Source organism: Tiliqua scincoides, chromosome 2, assembly GCF_035046505.1.
Source record: "Tiliqua scincoides isolate rTilSci1 chromosome 2, rTilSci1.hap2, whole genome shotgun sequence".
NCBI lineage: Eukaryota > Metazoa > Chordata > Lepidosauria > Squamata > Scincidae > Tiliqua > Tiliqua scincoides.
Genome location: NC_089822.1, coordinates 219,100,529 through 219,121,773, shown reverse-complemented (window position 1 = coordinate 219,121,773; position 21,245 = coordinate 219,100,529). Strand labels below are relative to the sequence as shown.

General features: G+C 40.8%; 1 protein-coding gene across 1 annotated transcript in view; it reads left to right on the top strand.

Annotated features, from left to right (window-relative positions):
* The window catches only part of ERC2 (ELKS/RAB6-interacting/CAST family member 2), a 501,410-nt gene that overhangs the window by 318,156 nt on the left and 162,009 nt on the right, over positions 1–21,245 (top strand). The window contains exon 16 of the mRNA XM_066612969.1: positions 7,566–7,701. Coding sequence (XP_066469066.1) covers positions 7,566–7,701 — 136 coding nt within the window. The remainder of the gene's footprint in view (positions 1–7,565; positions 7,702–21,245) is intronic.

Genomic DNA, 21,245 nt, shown 5'->3' with positions numbered 1-21,245 from the left:
AACAAACTCAAATCCTGGTCAAGCTTTCCAGTAAGTTTCAGGCTGTTGCACAGTTTTAAGAAGCAAAGCCCAGCCACTGGTCCTTTGTGTGTGGTATGTTCATTTAAGTTGTTGCCAATATTTAAATTGTCCGTTGAACAGAGTTGAAAAGTGGTTAGAAATGAAATCTTAAGATTGGTTAAAAAAATATGATGTTGATCAACCTAGGCTGATGGAGTAATAAATCTGAGTGTCAGGGGGTCCCCCCAGATGCCCTGACCCGCCCCCCGACTTAACCTGGAGCAGGCACCCAATGCCCAGGGTGGGGAGGCTTCCCTGCCCTTGGAGGGGGCAAAGAAGGTTGGCTCACCCCAACCAGGCAGGGGAGGCTGGAAAGGCAAACAGGTAACACTGAAGGAAACAAGCCAGGAACAGAAAGGGCCTTTTCTGCCCCACCTGGAGGAAGGGGAGGGGCCAAAGGGGGTGAGCTTGCTCCATAAAACTGGGAAGCCAGGGATGCGAGGCAGTCAGTGTGAACCAGGGAGCTGTGAGGTGAACAGCTCCTGCTCACAGCCAGGTTTGGCAGCTTTGCTAGAGGGGAAGACAAGGGTGCTAGAACTCCCTCCCTCTCAAGCCAATCTGAGGCCTCCCTGGGGTTGGAACAAGCCTGTCCCAGGCCCCTCCAGGGGTGGAACCCTATACTGACCTTGTTCTCGGCCTCATGGTCCACCAGCAGGCTTGTGTGGCACCTAATGCAGGCTGCATTGTGCTTTGTTTTAGTAATATTTTCCCTTTACACATTTAAAATTCCAGATTATAAAATCTTGTCTATATAGCAAAATTAGTTGCAATCGTCTTCTATATTTTTTTAATTCCTGTATTTTGTTCAGACCACTGCACATTTGCCAATTGCTGCAGTTTTGATGACATCAAGATTTATATTTGAGCATTTTTAATAAATATGTATATGCACTTGTGTACATTGATAACCTCTAAGGAAAAAGGCATGAACTGAAAGCAGTGGCCAGCTGTACATGCAACAATTCCAAAATTAATTCTAGAAAAAGCCAGAAGGCAAGCAGACCAGGATGTAAGGAGGACACAACCATATACAACAGAGAGCTCAGTCCAACTGTATGAAACATTCTAAAGTTATCTAAGTAATCAATTTTGACTTTGCTTCCCATGAAAATTTTTCAATGTTTTACTGAACTAAAAATGTTTGGTGGGTTGCTTATTATTTTTGTGTGTAAGTTTGCCCAAATAAGACAACTTCTTTTCTTTCTTATTTTATTTATTTTTCACATTTTTATACAGCCCTTCCTTCAAGGAGCTTAGGGTGGTGCACATAGTTCCCTCCCTTTGTCCTCACAACATCCTTGTGAGGTAGGTAACACTGAGAGATAGCGACTGGCCCAGTGGGGATTTGAACCTGGATCTTCCAGGGCTAAATGCAGCTCCCTTCACTACACCATCCTGGCTCTTTTCTTAGATTAATTAGAGAATATTTCCTTGTATGAGCTTATGGGAGTGAAGGAGTGTCAGCAGCAAATGGCAATTTATGGTAAATAGATCTAAATATGTTTCACATACAGAGCTTTCGCCTTGATAAGAAGAAGCTTTATGAGATGAGCCCAGACTGACATTCTTTGAGCTTAAATGTGAATGAATGGCTTGCAACATTGCAAAAAAACCTTCAGTGGAAGCTGGAGTTGTATTTCCACATGTGCTAACATTGCACTGTTTATTTGTGACCTGAAAACTTTAGGTTCTATATCATGGAAAAATATTTGTGGGCAGACTGGTTTTGTCATTGCTATTATTCAAAGTTAGGCTGTCTGTTTTCCTGGCCTCTATGAAAGCTGCTTGCTCTTTTTCAAGGTGAAGTACCATAGGAGTCTTGAGGTATGCAGTTGAAACAGATGAGGTATGTGTATTTTAAAGAAACTTGTTGTCCACTCTAAGAAAGCTTAGTGTAGAGTAAGAATGAAGCCTATAGTGGATAAGTTGCACCACTACATCATGCTGGCTCTCCATCCTTTATGTCCTGGTAGCCCTGGTTCCTCCTTCTGACTCAGATGTGAGAACACCCCTATACTACTGTGACACTTCCAGCAGGAGGTTTCCAGTCCTACCCGAACAGGGCCTTCACACTGAAGGAGTTTCCTCTGAAGAGGTGGAGTTGAATTTACTATTGGAGTATCATTGCAGTAACATTCCAAACTCTCTGCTTCTTGGTTTATCTTGTAATCACTTTGCCTTTGTAACCAACCTCACAGCTGTCTGTAACTGACATGGCTGGCTCTTCAGCCATGGTGTAATTGGTGTAATTACACCGTACCTCTTGGTGTAATTGCCCAATAGACCCCTGTGGAAACTTAGAACAGGATTGTTAATTAGAAGTTATGCCTGTGGAACTTATTCAGATTTTTGAAGGGCATGGTTTACTATAATTGATGGGGTAACTATCACTGATAAGGTATCAGATAAGACATGGAATCTTCAGTCCGTTTTTTTTTATACATAGGTTGCTACCATAGCAGGTAGCAACATGTATCATTTCCATTTGTTGTGCAAGTTCTTAGATAGAGAAGATCCTGCAATGTTGCTTTCATTATCTCCAGAAAGGACTACTGTAGAACACCCTAGATGGGTTGCCCTTGAAGATAACTTCAAAGCTCCAGTTAGTGCAAAACACTGCAGTCTAGTGCTTCCCAAAGAGTGGGTTGTGCCGCACTGGTGGGCTTCGAGCCCAAACACATTTGGTCATGATCTGGGCCCTCCTACCTGCCCTTGCCCTGGTTTTGCAAAAATAAGAGCCATTCCAGAAGCTTCATTACTTACCAGAGCCTCGGGAGTCCTCTCCTGGCCTGGTGATCCACTCTACAGGTCTTCTTGGAAGCCACTTATGGTTTGCTTCCAAAACCTGGAAATGGCTTGCAGAGGCCTCTGAGGGCCATTCTGAGGCCTGTAGAGTGGGTCACTGGGCCAGGAGAGGCCTCCAGCACCACTAGGAGCATCACGAACCACCTCAGAGGTTGAGATGGGTCACAGCGCTGCAAAGTTGGGGAATGTCTGTGTGTTGCCTAAAAGATGTGGAGTGATATTTATATATGTCAGTTTTGTTGCAAGTTCTACTTTTAGAGCCCTCATAATTCAAAAGCTTCCTCTCTGTGTACTGACATTTACACCAGCCTTGATTGTCTAATCTGTCTGTTTGAATTCCAATTCCTTTAGAAACATTAGCTGTCATAGTTGGAAGGAGAACTCGTATATCAGTTGCCTCAAGGCTGTGAAATAGACCCTCCCCCGTGAGGTGCACAACTCCTCCTCTTTAAGGGCCTTCCATCTAGCTTTTGGTTTTGCTGGCCATTCTGTTTAGATTTCTTCAATTTTATATTGTGTTTTAATTTATTTTAACTAATAGTGCAATCCACCACAAGCCTTGGACAAATGGCTAGTGATTTTAATAAAAAATATAAACTTCCCTTTCCAAGTTTTACTTGCAGAGGATAATAGGGAAGCATTACTCCAACGAAAACGTTTCTTTTTATAGTTTGAAAGAATTCTGCATCTGTTATAAACTGCGTGTCCCATGCAACATTTTTAGACGAAAGTGTCACTTTCTGTGGCATGCATTCCTACCTGTTGAAAATGCTTGATGATCTGGATTCAGATAGTTTTTTAAAATCACTTTTCTTATTGAAATTTTGGTTTAAAAATCGTTTTTAGGATAAAAACATTACATTTATAACATCTTAGGTTTAATTTCACATTTTAAATATAAAACCAATTTCTGTTATTTATTGATTCATGATATGTTAATAGCTGTGATCATAGACCAGAGCATAGACAAACTCAATAACCAACATAAAGCCCAAACATGCATATTTCTGTTATGAAATTGGCAGTGAGATGCTAAGATTTCTGGCATACTTGTAGATTTTTGTAACTGACTCTCAGTCTCACCATAATAATGTTTAATGTGATGAAAAGTTTTGGAAGCAAAGTATTCTTTAGGGGATCATTACAAACTCTGCTTCTTCCTTGTGTAGGAGTCCTTTGCATATCTGCATTTTGGAGGGTTCTTCTTTAAGCAAACAATTTTTTAACTTTTCAAGATGGATAAATGCTACCATGACCATGAAATACTACTTATTTTTGGCTGATATTCTTTAACTCTTGGCAAGCATACTGATGTGCTTAATTAAAGTTGGAAACTTAACATAGTGGTTTGAATTTCTGTAAATATCAGATGCTATAGAAGCAACTAGAAAGACAGAAAAAGGATGTTAAAGTATTTAGAAGTCCGTGTTATATTCTACAATAAAATATTTAGGCATTCGTCCATGGGACAAGATTTTTATATATGATTGATGTGAGTGGAGAGGCTCTTTTTTAGAAAACATTTGTGTTATACCCCTAAACTCCTGGCTCTACAAGGTCGTCCTGGGTCTTTTCTGAAGGTACATGATATTTCAACTTTGCTGTAGCAATGTATGCCTGGCTCTGGTCAGTGCCTCAATGGACGGTTGTGGCATACACTGGGAATCCAGTGTATGTCACATTGAATCCCATCATGCAAATAAAATGAGATGTAAAACAAACCAATGTGTAGACCACAAAGCTTTGGAGTGTGAATGCATAGGGGAACACAAAGTATTTCTTCTATTAGCTTATATCTAGAAAGATTATCTACATTACAAAAACACCCTATGTTAAGCACATTTATCCTGATAGCCCTGTTTAACAGTACACATTGTGTATGACCCAGATAGTCTTTCTCTTCCTGCTGAAGGAAAAATGTTTATTTGTTGTAGGCATTTCCACTAGTCATTCTGCCAAGGGCATTCCTGCGTGTCAGAGTGGAGTGGTGCTTGTTTGAGTGTGATGTAGTGAGCCATTTGCAGATGGGATGGCCATTTAAGCTTGTCATGAAAATAAAAGCCTCACTCCTCTCCTTGCAGCTTTGTCACATATTTGTAGCTTCTGGTCAAAGCTGTGTTGTTTTGCTTTTAGTCTCCCATTTCTAGTCAATTCCAATTTAGCAGGACATATGTTGACCATGTTACTTAATGGAACTGTTTTCTTTTAACATTGGAGACGTAATAAATGTTAGTGGTTGTTTGTGCTTTTAAGTATCTGCAAAACACAGCCTGTTGGCAAGCGTAGACCTTTTTTTAATCTCTAGTTTATAGCAGATGCCGACATAAGACTGTAGCAAGAACCAATCCTTAGTATTAACAGAATAACCTCATCAATATAATACATGGTGAGAACTAACATGCACTACAGAGCTATTTCCAATTTATTGGTTTATTTGACTTTATCCTTTTCCATGTTTATACTTGTCTGACTGTTGTAATTCTTATTTATTTTCTTTGGCAAATGAATCCCATCCTGTCTTTATCTTTACCCACTTTTCATCTTTCATAAATTGATGATTCAATTAGTGTCTTTAAATTTCAGAAAACGAGCTGCATTCGTAGTTATCATAGCACATCGCAGCACAGAAATATAGCATTTCTTAGCAATGTTGTATGCAGTAGTACTCTGGCAGGATACATTAAATCCTAATGGTTTGTTCAGAGAGCAGTCAGGGGCTGGGGGTTCAGAAAAGGAAATTAATGGGGAAATTGCACAGCACACTTGTTGCTTTTGGTTCATAGTCCTGTTCCCCAGAACGATTCCTTATTCTGCTTCATAGTTCTATTTCCCTTTTGGTAAATGTTGCTGTTTTTTAAAGTATGAAGCTGTTAAGTTCTCACCTTGCACTCTGAAAGTCCCCTGGTGAAAACATAGCATTCCTCTACCATTACATCATCCATATCAGGTTCTCGGATAGCTTAACAAATTGCTGCCCAGGGTATCCTATAAAAGGTGGCCCTATTGTAGTTTCTGGTGGCCTGCCTACTGAATAACATTTGCATCACGATCGTTTTCGTTTCCATTAAAACAACATGTTGCTGTTCTGATTAGGAAAAGGCACCAGGGAGCACTCTAAATTATGGCTCGTCAAGCTAGATGGCCAAACAACATGCTCAGCATAAATATTAAGCTATAACTATGCAACTCCTGCATGTTAGTGACAGCAGCTCTTTTATTCATAATGGACCATTTCAGGCTGACATCAAGCTTGGAGTTTTGTTTTTTTTAAATCTAAGAAATATGGCTGCCTCCTCATTTTCAGACTTGGCTGATCCTCATCCTAGATTCTTGTGCTATGATGGTGAACAGTTTGCTGTGTTTCTAAAATTCACTATATGGGGAATATGGTCTGTGATTAAACCACATTAGGTAAACAGAATGTAAATATATGTGTGTGTGTGTTTGTGTGTTGAAGTGTTCACCTGTGTTGTATTTTTAACGTATAATGGTTTTCTTTAGCATGTCGATATTCTTAGATTATTCTTCATATCGCTCATGGTTTGTAATACCATGCCCCTAATCGCAGTGACATTGTAATTGCTACAGCATCTTGATATCCCCTTGATTTGTTGTAACTAAATATTTTCTTACTACAGTTTCTACTGCAGAAGAAACTGGAAAATTTCCAGTGATCATATGGGCATTAGAAAATATCCCTTCCCTTTGCCAAAAAAGGATTAGTATGTAGATCTCATTTGGAATTTGCACATGACTATTATTATATAGATAAAAAGAAGGACATTCCTCAGAATCATGAGAAAGTCAAAGAAATTAATATCTAAGAGCCCAAGCAGGTAGAAACTCCATGCTAAGGTTAGTTTTTCATAATTTTATGGTAGTAACTGACCATATAAAGCCAAATCATTGCTTATTCTAGTTGAAGAATATACTTTTTTTATAGTTCTGAGTGGAATAGCATGTTGAATTCTGTGAGAACTGTTACAATTCTGTTAATGTTTGGCAGAAATTTGGCTTTGTGGTACATTAGATTGGAGTTTATCTTCCCAACTAATTTATTTTGGTGAGTGAAAAAGTATCTGTGAATTCATTTCATTTAATGATGTCTTGAAAGAGACAGGCATTAATAAGTAGATTTTTCTTTGAACAAGTCTAAAGACCAACCAGAGCAGAAGGATTCACAAAGCAGAGGAGCTAATAGAAAAGTTGGATTGCACATGATACCCTAATTTGGGGAGGATTTCATTCACCTAGCAATAAATTGTTGTGGTCTCTGTTTTAAATTTTAACCCCCTAAAGAGAGTGACAACTAGGATTTGAGAATCTCTTTCCTAAAAGTACATGAAACAGACAGCCACCCAAAAAACCTGAATGGAATTAATGCTATGATCCATTTTTTTCTTAAAAATTGTCCCATGCTTTTATGTGATAACATATTCAGATGCTCTCTTGATCTTACACTGACTACAAATGTATTCTGAATGATTTAAGAAATGAACAGTTGGTTTTATTGCCATTCATAGATGCATGTCATATGCAGTTTGCTCGTTTTTAAATGACAGAGCCTTATCTCAGTGCTTAAATGTGCTAGATAATTTACACCTGATGATAAGTGAATGATTTATGCCCCTTTTACCTTTGCACTGAAATATTATTAGTGGAACTGTCAGAATTAACAGGCATATGCATACGATTCTTAGACATATGAAGGATCAAAACAAGAAGGTGGCCAATCTGAAGCACAATCAACAAATGGAAAAGAAGAAGAATGCCCAGTTGCTAGAAGAAGTTCGTAGGCGTGAAGACAATATGACGGACAATGCTCAGCATTTGCAGGTGAGTAGCTTTTATGTTTCAAATGTAGCATGGGAATACCTGCAGTTTGTTTGTGCATTCTGGAGGGGATATGCTGTAAATTCAGTTGTATTTACTTGAACCACTTGTAAACGTCTGCTACATGGAAGCCCTTTTTCCTGACTGACAAATGTGCGTGTTGAGAAAAGATTGGTACAGACAGATAATTTGCCCAGTGATTTGCCGACAGGTGCACTGAGGTATGGGAAACCCTTTCTCACAGTGACAGTAACTGTCTGGAAGGATGTGCTAATTGAAAAAAGGGTGACTCTTTGGGAAGCAGTTTGAGGAATTCTCTTAGTGACAATTTGACTCTTTATCCTAAGGGTCTTATGGACCAGTTCAAGTGTGTTGACTCTGGTCTAATGACTTGGATTTTAATTATGTCCTATTTTCAATGTGCTATTTAAAACTTCTTATTGTCCATCTTCCAGTGCCATGGATTAAAGAGTCTCTGGTCCATAGACTTATACACCACAAATCTAACTTGCGGAATCTTTAGAAGGAATATGAAGACCAGACTTAAGTGCATGCAAAACTTTTTATTTTGCAGGATGATTCTAGATGTGATGCTGAATGCCTTAGAATCAAAGAATAATAGTTCTTACAGCTAAGCATTCATGCTTATGCAAGCACTATCTAGCCAGGGCAGGTGGTAGCTTGGAGTGTTGGAGAGAGAGTAGGCAGTCACAATCTACAGTTTTCAAATGTGCTGTTGATCTTCTTTTCTGTTGTCATGATGTTTGCTTCTAACTTAATGTATGTAGTATTTTCCATCCTAATCCTAAAACTGTTGATTTCTAGTTTTGCCTAGTGACACCATAGGGAGGGAGATGATTGGGTGATATTTATATTTCTGGAAAACCCTACCTGGACTTGAAGGCTGTTTCAAGTGGTTTCCCCCATGAGAAGTGTACTGTAGTACAGATAATGTAAGACCCTCTGTTGTACTGTACATTTAGGATTATACCCATACAGCAATATTATTATATATAAATGGCCAGGCTTCACACTGAGTTTCTTTACCTAAATCAAATAGACTTAGGGCGCAATCCTAACCAACTTTCCAGCACTGGCATAGCTGTGTCAGTGGAGCATGTGCTGCATCCTGCAGTTGAGGGGCAGTCACAGAGGCCTCCTTAAGGTAAGGCAATTGAAAAGTTGAAAAGCTGTATATAAATACTGTTAATAATAATAATAAAGTAAGGCAATGTTTGTTCCCTTACCTCGGAGCTGCATTGCCCTTATGTCAGAGCTGGAAAGTGGGTTAGGATTGAGCCATTATTCAGTCTTTAGCAAATACTTTTTGGAAATATTCCCTGATTCTGAATCCACATGGACAATAATTGTCATTTTTTGGCTAAGTTCTCTTTCAAGTCTATTAAATTAATAAACCCACATATGAAGAAATGTAAGAGCCAATGTTTTATGCCAGTTTTCTGCTAAATATCTACAGAATTGTCTCCAACTCATTGCTTTGAAAAGTAAAGTGTATTCTTGTGTGCTTCCATTTTCAAATTATGGGTTCCTTGGGGATAATAAGGTTTCTTCTTTTCCAGTGGTTAAACTGAAGTGTGATCGGTTTGAAAAAATGAGGTTCCCATATTTGTGTCCTTTCAAAGCAAAAGGCATGAAACAAAAAACCATGAAAGACCAGCAGAGAATATCATACAGCTGTGTGCTTTGGTGAATTCTCTTGCCATTTTTCTGCTTCTCTAATTATAGATAGATTTTGCCAGGATAGGAAGTGTAACTAATAACGTCAACCTCAAAAATGTCCACCTTTCAGCAATATGTAGTGTATATTATTAATTTCACACACTTCAGTGATATTTTTCTTTTTCTGTCAGTAGATGCTTTTTAAAATGTTCATCATCTCCATGTGCTTAAGTGTTTAGTGTATCTTAAGTGTTTTCTTAGTAAGAAAAGAATTGAAGGTATGGGGCCCCAATCCTATCACTCACCAGCAGTGCTGATGCAGCTGTGTCAAAAGGCATGCGCCGCATCCAGCAATGGGATGGGGGACTGAGCACAAAAAGGAGGTAAGTAAAATACATTTATACTTACCTCCACATAAGCCTTGAGGCCACCTATGAGGCTTCTCAGACATATGCCACCTCCTTTGGACATCTACTGAAATTTTCTTGCGGGAGAGTCAGAACAGATAACAGGAAATATTTCTTTACGCAGCATGTAATTAATCTGTGGAACTCCTTGCCATATGACACTATGACAACATCTGACCTAGAAGCCTTTAAAAGGGGATTGAACAGATTTATGGAGGAAGAGTCCATTACAGGTTGCAGATCATGATGGCGTTGTGCAGCCTCTGGGTTTGAGAGGTAACCTATCTCTGAATGCCAGGTGCAAGGCAGTGGCAGCAGGATATGGCTGTCATGTTGTCTGTGCACTCCCTTGGGGCATCTGGTTGGCCTCTGTGAGGTACAGGAAGCTGGACTAGATGGGCTGTTGGTCTGTTCCAGCCAGGCTTTTATGTTTTTATGATGTGTGTTTTGATTGCACAATGCAATTTTAAGAAGCTTATACTATTTTTATTGAATTAAAGTGGCACCGTAGGTAGACTATGACGATATTGTCACATTTCTTTCAAAAACAGATAAGCAATGCTTTGCGATGCTCTGACCAGTGATGGGCCACATATGCGATACAGCCCCTGGTCCCTGCACACACCCCAAGCCTCTGAAGCCAAGGGGAGCTCTGCTCTCTTCATCTCCGGAGGCTTTTGCACCAGAGATGCGACTTCTGGTTTCCTCAGAAGCTCAGAGAAGCCTCCGGAGGCAAGGGGAGTGCAGCTTTCCCATGACTTCAGAGGTTTCGTTTAGCATTAAGTCTTGCTTGGTGCCAGGGGTGCCGGTCCACGTCTGTGTCGCTAAGTGATGCACGATTGTATTTCCTTCTAGGTAGTGTGATTAGCAGGATAAGAGAAACAGGTTTATGTTTTGAATCCTGACCTTCATTGGCAGAGCAGGAATTCACCACTTCCTCTTTCTCTCTGCAGTTCCCTGGATACTCCAAAAATCTGCTCCTGAGGGCTGGCAGAGAAGAGCAGGGCTGGGACAGGGTAGTAGGTGACATGGAGGGCCCTAGCAGGACAGGGGGATCAGCAACAGTCTCCCCATTCTCTTGTGTGAGCAGAAGTTTCTTCTGTTCATGTCAAAGCAACTTTATTTAAACTTATGTTATTGAATCATTTAAAGAAATAATTGTACTGTAAATATAATGCTTTCTGAACAAAATTCTTCATTTGTGGTTTTCATGTCCTTTTTCCTTACATGGACTATTGACTTAATGCAGGGGTCTCCAAACCCTGGCCCTGGGGCCAGATGCAGACCATGGCGAGCCACTATCCGGCCTGCAGCCAGCCTCTGGTCTCCTGAGAGCCTCTGAGAGCTGTACTCTGATTGCGTCTGGAGGGCATTCTGAGGGCCGGGGAGGCTGTGTGCAGCTCCCCCGGCCCTCAGAATGCCTTCTACAGGCCTAAAAACATCACGTGCTGGTTTTCCCGAAAAACCAAAAATAACTTTTTGTGCCCACTGAAGGCCTTAGAAGTCTTTCAGGGAGGCCTCCCTGGCCCTCAGAACATACTCTGGATGTTTCCTGTGATTTTGAGGTATTTACTCCTGTATATAAAAGTAAGCTGCTTGGGAGGTGGGGGAGTGTGGGTCCATTTGCTTTATTTCAGTGGTGTGTGTTGGTGGTTGGAGAAATCTTGGAAATTTGAACCCATTTATTCATTCATCTAAGTGTCATCTCTAATGTATTTATTTAAATTTTATTTTTAAAATCTATTCTTTTCCAGCCCTCAACACCATGCCAGATATTTTATGCAACCCTCTGGCCAAAAAGTTTGGAAACCTGACTTAATGCATTCTATAAAATTATTTTGTCATGGCCCATGAATCTAACAGCCCAGTCTTACCCAGGATTGGGATGTTGGAGGCATGTTTTTATAACAGCAGAATAATCCTGGCACAGCTATGTTAGCGGGGTTGGGGAATGGATAGGATTGGGCTCTAAGGCTACAGTCCTATACACACTTTCCTGGAAGTGAAGACCAAATCCTATCCAACTTTCCAGCCCTGGTGTTGCCATGCCAGTGGGGTGTGCACTGCATCCTGTGGTGGTTATGCAGGCCTCCACAAGTTAAGGGAATATTTGTTCCCTCGCTTAGTGGCTACATTGAAGCTGCACTGGGGCTGTATAGTTGAATAGGATTGGACCCTGAGAGCCCAATCCTGTACTTGGTGGCATGGCTTCGTGCCACCAAGCACCGCCGCAAACATGCTGTAAAGCACATTTGTGAGCCTCTCCGCCAGGCTCCCACCTGTGCTAGCCCAGTGCTGGCCAGTGCTGGGCTAGCGTGGGACAGTCGCCCAGCTTCTGTGGCTCAGCGGTCCCCTGGACCGCCGAGCCATGGCGCGGTAAGCGGGGCAGGAGGAGGGGAGGAGGTGTGCTGGGGAGGGGGGAGGCCTGTGGTGGGCAGAGAGAGGGCAGGGGGAGGCGTGATGCGGAGGCATGACGCGGGAAGGGGAGCAGGCTGGAGGTGTGCCGGGGGGAGGGAGGGAGGCGGGTCCACAGAGCTCCGCTCCGCAGGATCCAAGGTGCTTGTGCAGGGCTCGGCGCCCTACACGAGCGCCTTTACTTCATTACATGAGCACCTTTAGCCCATTGTGGGGCTGCTTAATGTACCCGGGGGAAGGGGACCAAAGTTCCCTTCTCCCGAGGTGCCTCCCGTGGTAGCCTGGGGTGCACAGGATCCGGCAGCAGCCCTTCTCAGTGCCACCAAGCCTAGGCGCCCCAGGCAGCTCAGTATTGGGCTGTGAGTCTCCTTGAACTCAGTGGGGCTTACTTCTGAATAGGCATGCATACGATTTCATTGTGAGCTGCTAGTCCATTGAAATTAATTTCTTACGATTGAGCTGATGAGCGGAATGGATGACTTCACTTTACATCACCTGGTATCAAATCTTGGCTGCCTCCTGTTTGTGATTGGGGTTGAGTGATGTTTAGACTGGGTCACAACCATGGAACTGAATAGCATATAAATGTGTGTGGGACTCCATCTACATTGTACAAAGTTCTTCAGAATGAACATGTATTTAAATCTCTCATATTGAAATCAAAATCAATTGAAGGTGCCTTATTTTGGCTGGAAAGTGCTCGTTATTAAGATGAGTTTTCTTTAAATCAATGGTTCTGAAATGTGTAAAACTATTTTGTGAATTCTGGCCTAATAATACTGTAGGAGGGATTAAAAGTAGTAATAATAACCTCCCAAATCAAAATCTGAAAGCTGTTTTTAAATATAATTGAAACAATTTCCATAGTGATCTTATGTATGCAGTAGACGTTCTCTTGAAACATGCAAGTGAAAATAGTAGCACACTAGGAAAATAGCAGCCCGTCCCTATCATCTCGCAGTCTGTCAGCATAAGCCTTGCTCTGCAGTGTGAAAACCACACTACTGTTGTGCATTTTGGAGCTGCCAGTGCAAATGGACAGAGGCTCAGTGCATGTACCAGTGGCTCCTGTATACCCTACCAGAGCAGGTAAGGGGACAGCGGGGGTGGTTCGGGGGAGGATCAGGCGGGGACTGGGGTGGTTTGGGTACAGGAGGGGGACAAACTTGGTGGCTGCAGTGCATGCCAAGATCCTATCCACTTTTCCCAGCCCAACATGTCCCCAAGGCTCATTTAACTTATGCCACCTAAATAGGTTCAGTAAATCCCATTGGAGGCCAAGCTGCCTACAGGGAGGCACTGCATGTTCTGGACTCGCAGTGAATAGGATAGGGTCATAAACGTCCAAAGTACTTCCCAGATAATCAATGCTGGGTCCTTATTGGTTGAACTGTACAGGTGCTGGGAAAAGTCCTTTGAGAAACCTGGCAGCTACCTGAGCAACCACAGGTGGTGGTGGTTAGCAGTTAATTAGTAGACTGGTCAAATAGATTACTGAACAGCGTGCTACAGGAAAAGAGCAGTATGAGAGTTTTGGCCAGATGCAGAATCCTCAGACCATGGACAGCTCCAAGGGCATCACTAAGTGGAGTGGGAGAAACTCAGCTGATATCTAGGAGGAGGTCCTAAAGGCTGTTCTGGGACCTCCCTCCCACCCCAGCACTGGAATGCCTCTGAAAAATGATCAAACTTTGGAGAACCCTGGGAGAAAAAGAATGCCAGAACTGATGGACAGCCACCAAGAACGCTCTCTGTCTATCTATCATTCTGACTTTTCGCATCAATAATATCGTTTAAGTTAAATGAGACATTCTGGTAAGGTATTGGGGAGGAGACAGTCTTAAAGAGATGCGTATTACATAAAACTTGGGTATAAACCTTGTGATTTTATGGTTTCTAGTGAAGAAAATTTTCCGCATTTTGTAAAGCAACCTTAGCAACCCTTGTTAAGCAACTGTTTTGCATCTATGTCTTTTAGGAAATGTGTTATAAGATTTTTTAACATGTATATGAATGGACACCTTTTAGGAATTACAGTTCCTATGAAAAAACTGCAACAAAACCCCCAGGAATTTTTCAAGAGATACACCTTTCTTTCCCTCCCCCCCTCAGTGTTTATGTAATAACTCACACATGTGGGACTCTTGTAATCTCTAGGGGGCAATCACATTCAACATGCATCAAAAGAAGTAGTTCAGTTAAACCAACTCTCCCTATCCAGCAATAATTACCACAGGTTTACACTGAGATATAGTTCTAAAAGGTTAGTCAGAAGGGCATCTGCAAATCAAGTCATATGTCAACTCTACATCAATAACCTCATTATAATAAGATGTTAGCATTTCAGCACATCACAGCCTAATGCAGAACGCAACAAGAAGTTCATTTCTTTACTGTTCAGTTTGACTTATAGCTTGTCTAATATTTTACTAAGTTATAAATTTTAGCACCCAAGGTTATATAAATTATAATCAATGTCAACAGCAATAATTTAGACAGAAATTCAGTCCTCTTAAAATTTTAATAAATCATCTGTTACTTATAAAGGAGTGAATCTTAGTCATGATCAAAGTATAAACGTAGACTTTGGAAGCTAAAATTTAATGTTTAAAATAGAGACAACATGTATTAATTTTTCATAACTGTACATTTCACTGGCTTCAGTAGAATTATCCATTAATAGAAAGGAGCTCCTGTGTGAAATTGTTTTCAGCAATTCATAAAGTGATACGATAATTCGTTTTTGAGTCCTTAACTCAGTTTTTAACCCATCCCAAAGTACTTAATAATAACAGCACTGAGTTTAAAATTAAAACAATAATAAAACTAATCAGTTAAAATATATTATTTCAGGAAATAACACTAATTCTTAAGGTAGCAATTTGCACCCTAAAAATCTGATAAAAAGAGTAGAGCAGGTTAGGTTCCCTTACAATAAAATAGAGCTATCCGGGACCACTACAAAAGAAAAAACTTGTTAACCTTAGTATCAGTGATAGTGGTGCCTAGGAACAGATCTCCCTTCATGGTCTCATGGTGTTCATATGTGAGAAACACTTCAGATATCTTAAACTCAGGTCATTATTACAACAAAATTTGTGTATTACCTTTCTCACTGACTCTCACAGCACACTGTGAGAGTCTTACAGGCAGGTTATACTAAACTTATTTTAACAAATGAGTTTATACAATAATTGTTCTATGAACAGATCTTAGAACCCTTCACTTCCAGATGGAATCCTTCATGGCTTGGCCGTTGTATCTGGCATCTGGGTATGACTTCTGAACTTCCGGCAGGAGCAACTTCAGTTCGGTCAATTATTCATTCTTGGTGGAAGTATTGCCTCCAAGACCCCAACACTGAAGGGAAATTTACCACACAAAACTATTACATATCATCCAGTTTACTTTTAAGTGTTTTATATTAGGCATGTCCCCAAATGTAATTACCCTAATATAAGTGCATGCTGGATTGTCTACCTGGATGTGGTTGGGCACTCCAGGATACTTATCCTACTTGTTTGGTTTATTCCAGCAGATACCTGAGGAACAGGGAATTAGGGCCCAATCCTTTCCAACTTTCCAGTGTCTATGCAACTGCAATACAGGCCTGAGGTAAAGGAACAAAAATTTCCTTACCTTGAGGAGGCCTCCATGTCTACCCCACCACTGCAGGATGCAGCACATGCCCCATTGGCACAGCTGCGTCAGTGCTGGAAAGTTGGATAAGATTGGGCCCTTAATCCTTCCAAAATCTTATTAGTGTTCTTAAAGCTATCAGCTCTGATAGTAGATGCACATCTATTTTCCAATTTAGCAACAGGAAATGGAACCAAAAGCTCATGTTTTGGGTGTAGCAGATCAGGCCATGAATTGTGCGTATAACACAGTTGCTGTTGCAGCAACCTTTAGTGGACTGGATCAGGTTTTCAGCCCAGTCTTGTGGGCCTGCTGCGTTACTAGAACTAGTGGTCTGGCAGTGCAGTATGCTTTATGGCGATTGCAAAATGTGATGCACCATAGAGCACAGTTGCCACAAACAGTGAGTGGTAGTGGCTAGGCGACAGCAGTCTCAGTGGGAACCCTGGTGCTGATATGTTGGTGCGGGGTAGGGGTGGACACAGTGAGGCAGGGACCAGAACAGAGCAGGGGTGTGCTAAGGGTGCAAAGCGAGCAGATATTTGTGGCAGCAGCTCCGCTGATATTCTGTCCCCTCCCATGGCCTTGATCCACATATCTGGGTCCACTCGGGTTTATGCAGCAAAATAACTGAGACAGGTTCAAGTGGACCTATCAGGGCAGCAGAGATTTACCTGCTGTTCCCTTACAAATGTTCCCTTACCTCGAGGAGACCACCATGACTGACCCCACTGAAGATGCAGTGCATGTTCTGCGTCAGCGGGGGCATCACTTCTATGAAGTGGAGTCATGTTTTAGACTGAATTGCTGATCACAGCAACTTTGACTGAAATAATTGTCAGTCCTTGCTTCTTGACACACTGCATGTGATTATAGGAAATGTTCAGGCAGATACTTATTTTAATACTTCCACCATAGCTTAAACTAATAAAATGCATGCCCTGAAATCACAGTTGTGGTATAGATGGTAGGAAATGTCTAAAAGGAAACATTTGATACATAATGTTTCATAATACCCACTTTTACTACTCCACACGATAAAACATCTCACTAATGAGCAGATGCTGACAGATGCCTTCTGTATCAAGAGTTGAAGCGCCTTTTATTTTGTCTCTGGAGAAAGGTCCACAACAGCTGTCTTGAACAGTAGATAAGTTTATTAACTATTGCCTGCGATGGCAGAAGTGAGGAATGTTAGTGACACTGATATAAATGAAAATGATTTTGTTTGCCTTTAGAGCACTATGTTTATATAATTGTAAAACTAGGATGAACTAATTAAATGACAAAGGGGGGCTATTTGATAATTTGCTACATTTATCGTTCCACATTAAAGTTTTTAGAATGCTAATTGTTAAAACTCCTGGTCTTCTAAAAATATTCTTATTCTGCTCTTTGAATGCAGTAGAATAATTTGAGGAAGACACCCAAGCAATTTTCTCACTCTTTTATTTTTAACTAAGCCACTTAAGATTTTTAAAAATACTTCCATTGTCAAAATCCAGATATAGGTATTGGTTTGTCCTTTCTGCAACCAGCCAGTTGAAGTATGTTGTGTTGACGTTAGTGTCCTGAATTACTGGTATGCTGTCAAAGTCAATTAGACATGCTGAGAATGAAGCACACAGCTTCCCTATGTCATTGCACTAGATTTGTTTTTGTTTTGGTACCATTTTTGTGTTGTGAAAGAAGCCTTATGAAAAATTAGAAAACCACCATTTTGAAAGTGTTCACAGGTGAACAATTTCCTTGAAAGGCTGATGAATTTTTTCAGCAACCATAAGGCCACAATTTTTAGTTGAACTGCTCCACTCTTAACCTGTTTAAATTATTGATTTACACATTTACTTATTTTACAAGGGTACATTTTTTTTAAATCTTTGCTAAAGTTTGAGGATTCGTGTTATAACTACACTGCAGTTTGGTGTAGAAATATACATTTTCCCTTCACATGTTCTCAGGGAACTTCTGTCTTATAACCCAAATAGAAAAGTTACAAAGAAAATTTTTCCTATTTAGTGAGATAATGATGGTTTCAGTGAAATAAATTGTTCCTCAAATTAAAACTGGGCTATCCTACAGTGATTGAATAACTGTCACATGTCAGCAAGAGCATTTAATATTTCATATTAAGGAAAACCAATATCCATTTCACTCTTTTAGTAAAGGCCAAGAGCAAGAGAATTATTAGTCATAGTGCACAAGCCTAACCAGGTCTACTCAGAAGTAAGTTGTGTTTTGTTCAATGGGGCTTACTCTCAGGAAAGTGTGGTTAGTCTCTCCTGTGTTAAACATATGCTTTTAAGTGAATTGTAGCTGGGTGACTGGCTTCTTGGTTTCCAAGAAGATGTGAAATGAAATAGGCAGAGGGGTATCATTGTTTTGCAACAAGTTTTGTTTCAAATTTTGAAAGAGCTACAAATTGGATGACCTTGGCCCAGCCACACTGTTTCTCAACCTTACCACCCTCACAGGGTTGTGAGGACAACACAGCTGGAAAGATCTCTGTATACAGCAGGGGTGTGAAACTCGCTTCATACCAAGGGCCGAACAGCATTCATGATGCCTGCTGAGGGCCGGAAGTGATGTCATAAGGCCGAAAGTGATGGCATTATTCAAGATATGGGAGAAACAATTTTCATGTGGTCTGCCTTTACAGCAGTAAGATCTCAGCACTGCTCAGCTGCTGAGAGCCTGAGGGCCAGATAAAAAGCTTCCACGGGCTGCATCCGGCCTCCAGGCCTTATGTGTGAAACCCCTGGTATATAGTCTGAACTTATTGGAAGAAGGCTGGGATAAACTTGTAATAAATAAGTCTTCAAACTGGACCGTCTGCTTGAAGTTGGATGTTATCCAGAATTATCCATAAGAAAAAATGGAATGAGACCAAATTTTTAGTTATTTCTGATATCTAGTGCCTAAGTAAATCATTTTTCGTTGAAATACGTTTCAAATGTTTTCCCGACTGAAACAGATCAGAGAAATTGTTTTTTAACCCAACTTTTGATACCTTTATGCAACTGATTGTCAGTTAAGTAGTGCAAAAATCAAGAGTCTCAAATAGTGTACATGATCAAACGATGGCAATATGTGGGCGTTCTGTGATTCGAATTTCTGAATGTCTTTGCCCATTTCCAAATCATCTGCATGTAGGTGTGATTTGAATTGAATCTTGAGGCATATGAGAACGAATTTTAAGATTTTGTTCCAGGACTGAGAACCCAATCCTGTGGTCCGCGGCACGGCTCTGTGTCGTGGACCACAGTCGCAAACGTGCCGGCCGGAGCTGAGCTAGCACATGGCGGTTGCCCAGGTTCCATGGCTCGGTGGTCTCCCGGACCGCTGGGCTGTGGAATGGGAGGCGGGTGCATGGCCGGAAGCATGGGGAAGGCGTCCCAGGAAGGTGGGAGGCGTGTCAGGAGGCAGGCGGGAGGCGTGTTGGGCGCAGGGGGAGAGACTGTGCGCCCTACATGAGCGCCTTTACTTTAGCACCATCCTTTTGGTCACTGTTCAAGAGAGTAGCCCCATTGCGGGGGTGCTTCCCTTACTTGGGGGAAGGGGCGGAGGTGCCTCCCGCGATAGCGCGGGAGGCGCAGGATCTGGGGGCAGCCCTCCATGGAGCCGTCAAGCCTGGGCCCTGCGGGCAGCTCAGGATTGGGCTGTGAGTTCCTAACTCTACACGCCCCTTCTGCTATAGCCCCACTTCAAATCAGTCCTGTTTTCTTCCCCTTAAAACTTCTTTTTTAAAAAGAAAAAAGGCTATTGAGAGGGAATTCTCAATCATGGGACTACCACATCATGTCTAATTTGGCCTTTAAAAGAAATTAAACATGCATATTTCCAGGATTTTTTTTTTTCTGACTGCAAATTGAAAAGATTTGGTTCTTTTCCCAACAAGATTATGACCCCCCTTCTCAATATGTTCTCAGGGATTAAAGAAATTTAGAATTGTTGAAGCATTAGAAGGAAAGGGAGTCACATGGAGAAATGGAAAGAAGCATTACTGAGTTCAGAAATACTACCTGTGTGCCCCTCAACTCTTTCCTAATTTCTGAGCCTCTTGTAAATCTTTTCTTGTATAACCCTGAGATCCCTAAACGTGGTTTAAAAATTGAAAGCTGAGATGACTTGTGGGGGCTTCTTAGATTCTACAGTAGTAGTAATAATCTGCAATTTATGGTAAGATCACAGTCTTGTGAGCTCCCAGGTCCCAGAGTGGACATTCATCTAAGTGTTTGGTGTTGTATGCTGGAAGCCTTGAACCTCTAGTAGCTTATCTATCAGTAATCACTTGTTACATAATGTTTGTTTTTTTAAGTATTTGGAGATGGGAAGCATTTAGGACAAAATTGACCTGAAATATTAAAATTCACAATCTACCTGTGTACAAATGCAAGAAATATACCGACACACCATTATCACACAAGATTATTGTTATTCCAGAATACATAGACAATGCAACAGGATGAAACTAAAGTAAAAGAATGAAAGCAAATTGGTACAAGAAATTTGAAGGGGTTGATAAGTTTTAGAGGGATTATAACTTCACATTTCCACAATCGCTCAAGGGGGCCACACAACATGAATTAAAACAATAACTACATACAATAAACACAGTTAACTAAATAAACAATGACTCCTAAAATTGTTCCCAAAGCTACTGTCATCAAAAAGTTCTTTATTTCAAGCTACATTCCTCAACCTTTTACATATTATAAAGAAACGATTATGAATAAAATTGTACTTGGTATAATTTATTTTGAAATGTGTTGAGTATCACTTTGTATATTGACTATACTAAAAAAAACACATGTACAGTAACTCATAAAAGTTCAAAATATGCATAGAGGTCTCAGTGGATGTTTTATATCAACAAAAGTGGATTCTTTGATCCCAAAACCTTCTGTTTAGACACCAAACACACCTTCTTCTGACTTCTGTGAGGAAAAGGTGTCAAAATAACTATTTGATGATGGATATCTTGCACTTTTCACCTAGCAAATTTTTGGAAGGTTCTTCCCAGCCAACTTTATTCTCCACTTTTCTATGGTATCAAAACTGCTATTGTTGTTTTTTGTCTCCATAACATGGTAGGGATTCTATTATTTATAAGATGCAAATGCTGTAATGTAATGGTCAAGTTGCCCATGCAACAGATTTTTTTTTTTAAATATTTGTATCCTTCCTTTTAGGATCCCTCTTCCCAAGGTAAACTCTACCATTTAAAACTTGTGCTGAAATTAACAAAAGTAAAAATTCAACCATATTGAGAACAGCTAGGCAAAGCATTATAATAAAAACATCTACAGACTCATTGGTCACAGTAGGATTTATTTCTGAGCCAATATGAATAGGACTATGTGAGGATCTTCTCTAATGGTCTTACAGAACAGCAGAGTCTTTAGC